Source organism: Zingiber officinale, chromosome 8A, assembly GCF_018446385.1.
Source record: "Zingiber officinale cultivar Zhangliang chromosome 8A, Zo_v1.1, whole genome shotgun sequence".
Lineage (NCBI taxonomy): Eukaryota > Viridiplantae > Streptophyta > Magnoliopsida > Zingiberales > Zingiberaceae > Zingiber > Zingiber officinale.
The window spans coordinates 36,501,391-36,511,355 of NC_056000.1; the positions used below are offsets into that span (position 1 = coordinate 36,501,391).

Sequence of the window (9,965 nt, forward strand, 5' to 3'; positions counted from 1 at the left end):
TCAGGGCACTAACGTTTGTTTGCTAGTCTTAGTATGTGCAGGATAAGGATTGTAACGCCCGAAAATTCTCAGAATTTCTTTAGAAATATTCTATGATTTTTCTGAAATTTTAGGATATTTTTACAGAATTTTTAGAGTAGCGGAAGTAGCAAAAAATAAATAGAAAACGAAAACGGCCTAAGCGGGAGTTGAACCCGAGACCTATGGTTTACGGATAATTCTAGTAACCAGTTGAACCCAGCAGGGCCGTGCTGAAAGGAAAGGGAGACAATTTTATTTAAGTTAGAGTTGGGCCGAAAGTTCCACTTAATATAAATAGAAAAGTTAAGTGGGGTTTGGTTTATTTTGTTTGGTTCGGCAACTTCTCCTCCTCTCCAACCCTCACCGCCGACGCCCCTTCTCCCTCCTCTTTCTCTCTCGGCCCACCAAGCCTAGGGCCCCAGGGACATCTTCCGACAGCGGCAACGACACAAGGACGCTCCCCTCCGCGAGAGGAACGTGTTGGCGTAAGAAGACTATCGAAAGGATCGTCTTCTCCGGAAACCTAGCGACTAGAACCGTAAGGAAACTAGCGTACGAGGTAAGAAACCCCTCACCTGCAGTATAAGTAGCTTCCGTGTGAATTTTATGTTTTAGTTGAGCAGTACATAGACTTTCGACACAAGGGATGTGAATTAGCGCACACCAAGTGTTCGATTAAATTGTTCATCGCAGTAAAATGCAACTTAGGCATTTTAGTAGCTTAGATAAATGCAATAGAAGCATTTTTACAAATTATTTAGCTTTGCTTTAGCTTTGCTTCAGCTTTTACAGGACTAGATGTCCAATGGGTGGGCTCCCATAGTCGCCTCTAGGTTCAGACAACCTAGCTCTAGGTTCAGATAACCTGGCTCTAGGTTCAGATAACCTAGAAAGAGCAAGGCAAGCAATAATTAGTTATATTTAGTATTTTACTTTTCAGCGGCACTGTATAGGATTAGATATCCATTGGGCTGGGCTCCCATAGTCGGTCCCTAGGTTTAGATAACCTAGTAAATCCTATTAAATTCGGGACTTGCAAACCCGGGTCTAGTTAGGGACGCGCGCATAGCATGTACAGTTGCCGGGCCCAAACAGCAGCATGTATATGTATTTTCATCTATTATGTATGTAGTTTTAAACTCTCACAAAACAATTAGGTGAGATCAGTATAGCTTAAGCATTTGCTAGAATTAGCTCAGTTTATGCTTCAGTTCAGCTTATAACTCTTATGATTATGTATGATAGCTCTATGTTCAGTTTTTATTACACATGCTTTAGATGATAGTATGCCTTGACTAGCTTTGATTTCTATGTATGATAGCATGCCATGTTTTAGTTTAATCAGTACACATTTCAAATAACATGTTTTAAAATCATAAATTGCATCGTATGTATGTTTTAGTGAGGTAGATGATTTCTTACTAAGCGAAAGCTTACAGATACTTTTTCCTTATACTGCAGATAAAGGTAAAGGAAAGATGGACTAGAGGAAGCTGGAGGGCAATGTGATGAAGATGTGTGTGGATGGAACTTGGAACAAAGATCTTAGGAGTTTTAGCAAGTTTAACTATTAGAACTATGTTATTTTAGTTTTTGCCGTTCAGTTTGCTTAAATGTTATGAATTAGTGGATTATGCACCATGACATGTGTAGAATGCTAGAGAATTGATGTTAGGAGGCATTTCATTTAGTTTGGAATTGATATGAGGGATTTTGGTACGAAACAGTGCTGAAATCAGGCTTCTGGTGTGAAATCAGAAACCCCAATCGATCGACCGATCGATTGGGGCTTCTCAATCGATCAACCGATCGATCGAGAAGTTCGCACCGTGAACAGTAAGCTCCTGGATCGATCAGCCGATCGATCCGGATGCCTTCTGTCGCGAACAGAAAGCCCCGGGATCGATCACTGGATCGATCAGCCGATCGATCCAGAATATTGCCCGGAGCACAGTAGCGTGCTGAATCGATCACTGGATCGATCCAACCTAAGTTCCGTATACAGTAGCCACCTGGATCGATCAATGGATCGATCCGGCCATTCCAATCGATCCGTGGATCGATTGGGAGGCCTGATATCAGCAAGAAACTCTTAGTTAAGTTCCTTGACCATTGGGGGATGTAATATATGTCATGAATAGTTTAGATTACACCTCTTAGCACATGTAGAACCAAGAAAGGATAATAGTTTAGCAAAATTTTAATTAGTACAGCTTCCGCACATAGATTTAGTAATGGTCATGGAATAGTTTAGCACAACATAATGTGACGGTCCGGCCTTACAGCCTAGTCAGTAGAAGGCGGGTCGTTACACCTTGTTTAATAACGAGTTTAACTTCAAATTACTACCAACTTTAAACTAAGTTAATCCAACTTAAAAGGAAGTAAATGAAAAGTTAAATTATAACTAACACCTTCATCAATTAATACAAAATTTAGATTATATTAAATTATTTAATCAAGCAAAATTTAATCAATAAATTATTAATATTGATTAATTATTGAATTAATAACAACTTATCTTACTTAACATTACACTAAAGGTTAACTTATTTCAACTGAATCTAACGTTAATTACATTTAGTCAAATTTAAATGAACAATTTTATAAGGATAATTATACAATCGCCTAAAACACTTAGGTACGAAAATATGTTACGGTTGTAAAATTTTATATTAAGGGGGAGTAATAAATAAGGAGGATTAATAAATTAAAGGAGTATCAAATTCAGGGGAGGTTTATTTTTTAATTATCTCCTTAAGTGTTATTTTTTAATCCTCTCTTTAAAATCTCTCTAGAAAATTCTACCTCAATTTTTTTTCTACTTTGAATATATTTAGCAAATATTTTCAAAATTTTATGTCATGTTCAGGGGGAGAAATAAAACTAATTCAGTTTTTCAAATCGAATTTTTGAAAAAATTTTCAAAATAAAACTACTTTGAATATATTTAGCAAATATTTTTCAAAATTTTTCTTAATGTTTAACTTCACTTTGAAAATTAGATTTTATTTAATTTTGACAATTTATTTAAAAGTTAAAATTTTACAAATATTAGTTTTAAAAATTACTTTGTTATTGAAAATTGTGGAAATTAGATTTTTCAAACTTAAGTTTACAAACTAAGCTTCTTAAAATCATTTTCCTTAATTTTGAAAATTGAATCTTTTACAAACTTAGTGTTGAAAAATTAATTTCAATCAGTTTTGAAAACTGGATTTTTCAAACTTAGTTTTAGAATTTTGATTTTGAAAACTTATGTTTGAAAAGCGTTTCAAAGTTGAAACGTGTTTTGAAAATTTAAAACTTGATCTTGAAATTTAGAACTTATACACTTATGTTTGAAAAGCTGTTTTTCTAAAAGCTAAAAGCTAATGCTTTAAACAAGTTTTTCAAAAATTTGAACTCCCCCAGATTATCATGACATTCTTTCTCTTTATCTGCTTATCTTGACATTTCAAAAATCTATGTTTTTGATGAATGCCAAAGGGGGAGGGTTAGGTGGTTAAGTTAGCTAAACCCATTTGAAAATACAAACTAACTTAAAAACCACATTAAATGCATGTTGTTTTATGCATATGTTTACACTAACTTAACCAGGTTGTTATTTCATCAAAAAGGGGGAGATTGTTGGTGCGGTTTGCACTAACGATTTAACCCAGGTTTTGATGAATGACAAATAGGTTAAGTTAGGTTTATTGTTGATCTAACACTCTGGTCGAGTGTGCAGGATAAGTCCAGACAGGTCGACGGGCTGACCGGATGTCTGGCACGAAGCCCAGCTAGGTCGACGGGCTGACCGGATAGCTGGCGAGAAGTCCAAGCGGGTCGACGGGCTGACCGGACGCTTGGCAAGAAGTTCAGCTAGGTCAACGGGCTGACCGGATAGCTGGCGAGAAGTCCAGACGGGTCGAAGGGCTGACCGGACGTCTGGCAGATAAGTAAGGTAAGTCACTGGAGGGGAGTGATTGCGAGGACGCGTTCCCGGAAAGGGAACATTAGGCGTCGATCCGGCTTAGATCCATTTCGGATATCTAAGTCGAGATCGTGACTAGATTCCGGTCTCGGAAAGACGGAATCTAAGTCATACTTTTTCTGTTAATTCATTGTGCTAACAATCTGTGTTGCAGGGTATATTTTGCCTCTGACTAACCTTGTTTTGCAGGAGAAGGAATCTCTGGAAAAAGGTGCTCGCCACGTGAAGCATCCTGACTGGACTTACCACGTCGCACCAGGGCGCCCGGAAGGGATCCAGGCGCCCGGAGCAGCATATAAAAGAAGCCCCAGGGGTGGAGCTTCCAAAACAACATCTCTCAGAATTCCCAGATTGCTTTGCTGCTCTGTGCTCCAGCGACGCTAACAAAGCTCCGACAACGCGCCCTTGCTCCTTAAGTTTTCTTTTCTGTCGGTACAGCTTTGTGCTTTGTTTCATTAGCATTTCTTGTACTCTTTTTTTTGTAATCACATTCGAATTGCTAGTGATTGCCCAACGAAAGTGGTCAAGGACCACGGGCCTTCGAGTAGGAGTCGTCACAGGCTCTGAACGAAGTAAAATCAATTGTGTTCATTTACTTTTCCGCTGCGTACTTTTACATTCGAATTTTCGAATCGATATTCACCCCCCCCCTCTATCGAACGATCACGGTCCTACATTTTGCGCATCATAGCCGACCGCTAAGATCTTTGCAAAAAAGAATGCTTCTTATGCTAAGTGCAGTATCCAAAATGAAAGGTTGCATTCGACAAATCAAACATCTGAATCCTAGTGGAGCATCGGAACAAGATATTGTAAGTTACTATGCTCATATTTATTTTAGACTATCTAAATTTTAAAATGTAAGTCTAAATTTATTAATACATATTATTATCTTCATAACTGATGCTCAATTATTTTTTTGCAGGTAACTCGTGGCAAAATATTATTTACAGAAGACCCAAAATACACAAAGGGTTTCAAATTTGATCATGTCTGGAATATTCTCCAAGACATTGAAAAATTTGGCACTGACACTATGAATACTGGATCCATGAAATCGCGACAACAAATGCTAAAGCTGGTTCATCTGAACAACAATTCTTCGAGGAAGCATTTCATACACCTTCATCTCCTTGTGTGTTTGCTTTTGATCTTAATATCACTGATTCAGATAGCGGTGGTAGTTCTAATAAACGACCTCCAGGGGTGAAAAAAGCAAAAATGAAGAAAAAGAATGATGAACAAATTGCAAAGGTAATTAATATTAATGCTCAACTTGTTGAGCCAATGAATGCAAGTACTGTTGCTACTACAAAAATGGCAGATACTATGCTTTACAAGGAAGAAACCAAAATTTTATTCAAAGATTTAAACTCGATCTCTAACCCGATGATGCGTGAATATATTCACAATGAGCAAATTAGAATTATGCAAAAGAGAATGCAAGTACAAGGATCTCATTCAGTTGCACATCAAGGAGAAGGATCTCAAACATCTCAAATACAGGGAGAAGGATCACAACTTAATCAATATCAAGGTGAAGATCAAGAATCTCAGAATCCTACAAATATTTTTGGGCAATTTCATAATTATTTTAGCGGAAATGGGGAGTGATCTTCCTGAATATTAGTATTATAATATTATTAAAGTAATTTTAAGTTTATGTGTGCTTTATTAGTATCGTTTGTAGCATGTACTTATTTGTTAAGCTTAGTTAATTATGTTTTTAAATTTGTATTAGTAATATTTTAATTTAATGTCATTATTATCTTTATTTTGTATGCCAATGTAATGAGTGATATATTGTATATTTATGCATATAAATTTTTTTAATATTTTATTGTATTATGTTTATGAAATTAGTGATAATTTATAAATGTAATTATAATTAAAATATATTAAATAAAATTAAAATAATAATTTTAATAAATTAAATATTTACAAATATACATAATAAAATTTATATATTCTATTAAATGCACTTAATTTAAATTTATAATAAATAATAATTACATTTAATTATACTATAAATAAAGATAAAAAAAATAATAATTATTAATTAATTACATTTGATTTTATAATAATATAATAAAAATAAAAAAAAAAAATCTCTCCATCACCAAATATGGGATGAGTTTTGGTGTATGGGTTGGAACAATTTGGTGTCAAATTGACATCAAATTTGGTGTTTTGGTGATGGATTGGAGATGCCCTTAGACTGGTAATGCAAAAATAGAAAAGGTGACCGCCGCCGCGCGCACACACTGCAAACACAAAAAGGAAATATCGATAACTCACCTATAATCACTTTATTTATGAGTATAAACTTTCTTAGCAATCTTCCATGTTTCACAATTCACACACTGAAAAGAGATTCTAAGTACAACATTTTACAAACTTATTTGAATTATGCCAAAACCACAAACACAACAGCAACACTTCAACATTTTTAGCAACTTATTTAGATCATGCCAAAATCACAAACACAATAGCAACCACCCTTCAATTCAACATCTCTTCTCAGCAGACGAAAGGATCATCGACATGATTGTCACTGCAGTAGAGACCAGGCTGCTGCGCAAACCCTTGCCTGGATAGCAAAGTCCTTGCCTTCATCACCAGCTGCTGGTTTGAAATATTACCTCCTGTCTCCTTCAGAATGGTCTGAATTGCATTGCTGAGGGCTCCATACGATCCATCTACACTACCAGGTGGTGTGGCGTCGGCAGATGTTTGATTGGTCTGGCAGCCGCTGATCAGAATGCCATTGTCCAGGTGCTTATCCCGCTTGGCTCCGGCATAGACTTCCTGTTTGTTTTCCACTTTGGTTTCTAGTGCTGGCTTCATGTACCCTTCGTCATTCTCGTCTAGTTTATGCTTCAGAAAGTCCTGTGCCAGGTTACCAACCATGCTCATGAACCCACCTTCTCCACTATTTTGCTGCAGTTTGCTCATGATGACATTCATGAACTTCTTCACCTTTGGGCTCGCATCATCACCAAATACATCAAACAAGGTTGGCCTGATTTTCCCAACATCAATGTCTTCCTTCCCAGTCTTTTGCTTCAACATGTCGATCAATGTGGAAAGAGGCAGCGACCGACTCTTGATGTAATCATTTGCATCATACCCTCGGTCAGTATCATCATCGGCATGGTGGTGGCCTTTGAATGCATCTTGAACTGTTTGTTTCAAGAAGGATCTGAAGCTGAAGTTAGAATCAGAACTGTCCTCGTCCTGCTTGGTGCTATCGCCAATTTGCTCTTTGGTTTCATCGATGAGGCCCCCACTGTGGCAAGAATCAGAAACAATCGTGATCTTGCACCCCACCGGAATCTTGTTCACAAAATCTCTGAAATCGTCATCTATAGAAACAGGCAAATTCAAAATCAATCTCTGTGTTAGCGGCATTCTATAAACTAACAATTTTTGTTTTTTCCCCCACATCCACATGAGGTCGATGGATCAGTATTTGCTCAAGCATGTTCCCAAATATGGTAAATAGACAAATTTGGGAATAAAGAAAAGATAATTGGAATAGGGGAGATCAATCGATATGGCAATTAGTCTAGAAATTCAATGATACATCTCAATGAACTAGACATACAAGTGCCATAGATCAGCCAAGCAGTTTTAGGACACAAACTTCCCAATTGTGAAACAACGAAAAACATAATTCATTAATGTATTAGTCTAATGCAACAAAAATTTCAGAGACTTGAGCCCAAAGTAGAGTGTAGGAGTTTAGGTTAATTAGCAAATTAGGTAAATTGATCTGCACTTCTGAAAGCTTAGCAAATTTTGAATAACAAGAATGTTCACTAAACATATTACCTGTAAGAGCATGTTTCACTGACATTTTTCTCATAAAATAAAATATTTGGGATCATTTTTTGTATCGAGAGAGCAATGAATTTCTATTTACAGAAGGTTCAAAGATAATCTTATTTCAATGTCTTAAATTAATGCGCTTGGCTTTGAATATTTATTAATTCAATTTAAAGTGATTTGCCTCATATCATTAAAATTGAATAGATCAAGTAGGATGCAAGATGCAATATGTAAAAATATAAGCAACATATGCTCCTGCAAGTAATTTCACTCAAAATATTTCTTCAAAAATTGAATACTTAAAGTAGTTTTTTTTTTTAAAGAGAAATTTCAAGTGAGATGATAAGAATATAGAATACAAACAGAATGCGATAGGACATGAACTTTTCCATTAGCACGATGATTAGTTGGTCATCACCATGATTGTTATAAAGGAAACTAAGCATAATTTGGTGACATTATGGGACAGACATCCAACTAAAATTATCCATCGTTTTTTACCTCAGTCACATCTACAACCATATATACACTCCTGGAAGAACTAATCATGTGGATGAAATATGCTAAACATCTTGTACATCATGACAGTAAACAGAATAACAAACGAAAATACCACATATTATCATGAATTGAATATCCTCGAGCTGTTTAGAAATGGCTTAAAGCATGTTTGAATGATTTGGAACTCAAAATAGCAAAAAAAAAAAAAAGCAGCAAACTTTCCCATATTTGAAGTAAAACATGATTTCCTCAACAAGAATACGTAGTGCACCGAACGAAACACCACGCTAACAAAGATACACAAATCAAAAGTCAAGCATTCATGGTAAACTTTGAAAATTCAAGATTCAATTTCTTAATTGCCAGACCAAGACGTTAATAATGCAAAATAGAACAGAGAGCATAAACGATGAATCAATATCACTCCATGACGTTTAGATCTGATTCAAAGAACAATTTTCCCCCAAAATCTGATCTAAAATCTTCTATCAGAGAATAAAATCTACTGTTTTCAATAAACCCAAACATAGGTTTGATCTCTCAAATATTCCTTGAACAAAATACATCATTGGTGAAAAGAGTAATGTTGCATAACATAATCAACACACCATGTGAAGCGTCGAGATAAAAAGAAGGATAAGATGGAAAAGACGGGGGAAAGGGATACCAGTGATGAGGTTCATGTCGCAGGGCACGATGCACTCGTCGTAGCCCGTATCGTCATCGTCTCCGGTCTCGGCTGGGACGCGGGTGCCGTGGCCGCTGTAGTGCACGAAGAGGATGTCCCCTGGCTGGGCGTCGGCGACGAGGCTAGCTAGGGCGCGGCGGATGTTGGCTCCGGTAGGCATGGTGTAGGAGTCATCTGTGTCGATGAGGACGGTGATGTCGTCCTCGGCGAACCCGAAGCGCTCCACTAAGCAGAGGCGCATGCGCTTGACGTCGTTGATGCAACCGCGCAGCTCGGCCTTGGTGCCCGGGTAGTTGCACCCGATCAAGACTGCCTTCTTCCCCATGCCGAAGACGAGGACGGATTGAGGTCGAGATCCGATCCCGATCTGGTGGTGGAAGGGAATGGGAGCCGTCGGGAATGCCACGATGTGTTCGTTTAAATGGCCAAGACAACGGAAAAGCAAAATTTCACTTTGCCCTAATGTTTCTTAGGATTAATTCTTTGCCCCCAAAATTTATTAGAATCTATGATAAAGATCAAAAGGAAGCCTCTGATTTTTATTATTCAAAAGGACGGCTTTGATATATACATATATCCCAAAATGAATGTATGTTAATATTTTTTTATTATTCACATTGAAAATAATTCAAATTTTATTAATAATTTTTATAAATGTATCAATCATTTAGAATTCGAAACTTAATTACGATATATTATTAAAAAAATTTTTATTTATTAATAAAAATTTAAAGTTATATTTAGTCTCACGTTTTAAAATTGATAATACTACGAGCAGAGATGCTTCTATAAATACCTTGAGTCGGCGATGTTAAAAAACATATTTTTTTTAGCATTTTGATTAACATCAAGTATGATATTAAATTATTTTTTTTTATAAAGGGGAGTTCGTTATAATAGTAAGCTGCGAGGATTCTCAAGTGTCACCCTAGCATTGTACTATTATAT

General features: G+C 36.4%; 1 protein-coding gene across 1 annotated transcript; it reads right to left on the bottom strand.

The window, feature by feature from the left end:
• Positions 1 to 6,281: 6,281 nt before the first annotated feature.
• On the bottom strand, positions 6,282 to 9,437 carry LOC122008482 (metacaspase-5-like). The gene is made up of 2 exons (XM_042564228.1): positions 8,997 to 9,437; positions 6,282 to 7,362 (listed from the first exon to the last, which is right to left on the bottom strand). Exons 1-2 carry the CDS (start codon positions 9,340 to 9,342, stop codon positions 6,518 to 6,520), a joined length of 1,191 nt encoding a protein of 396 aa, XP_042420162.1. The 5' UTR covers positions 9,343 to 9,437; the 3' UTR covers positions 6,282 to 6,517.
• Positions 9,438 to 9,965: the final 528 nt, after the last annotated feature.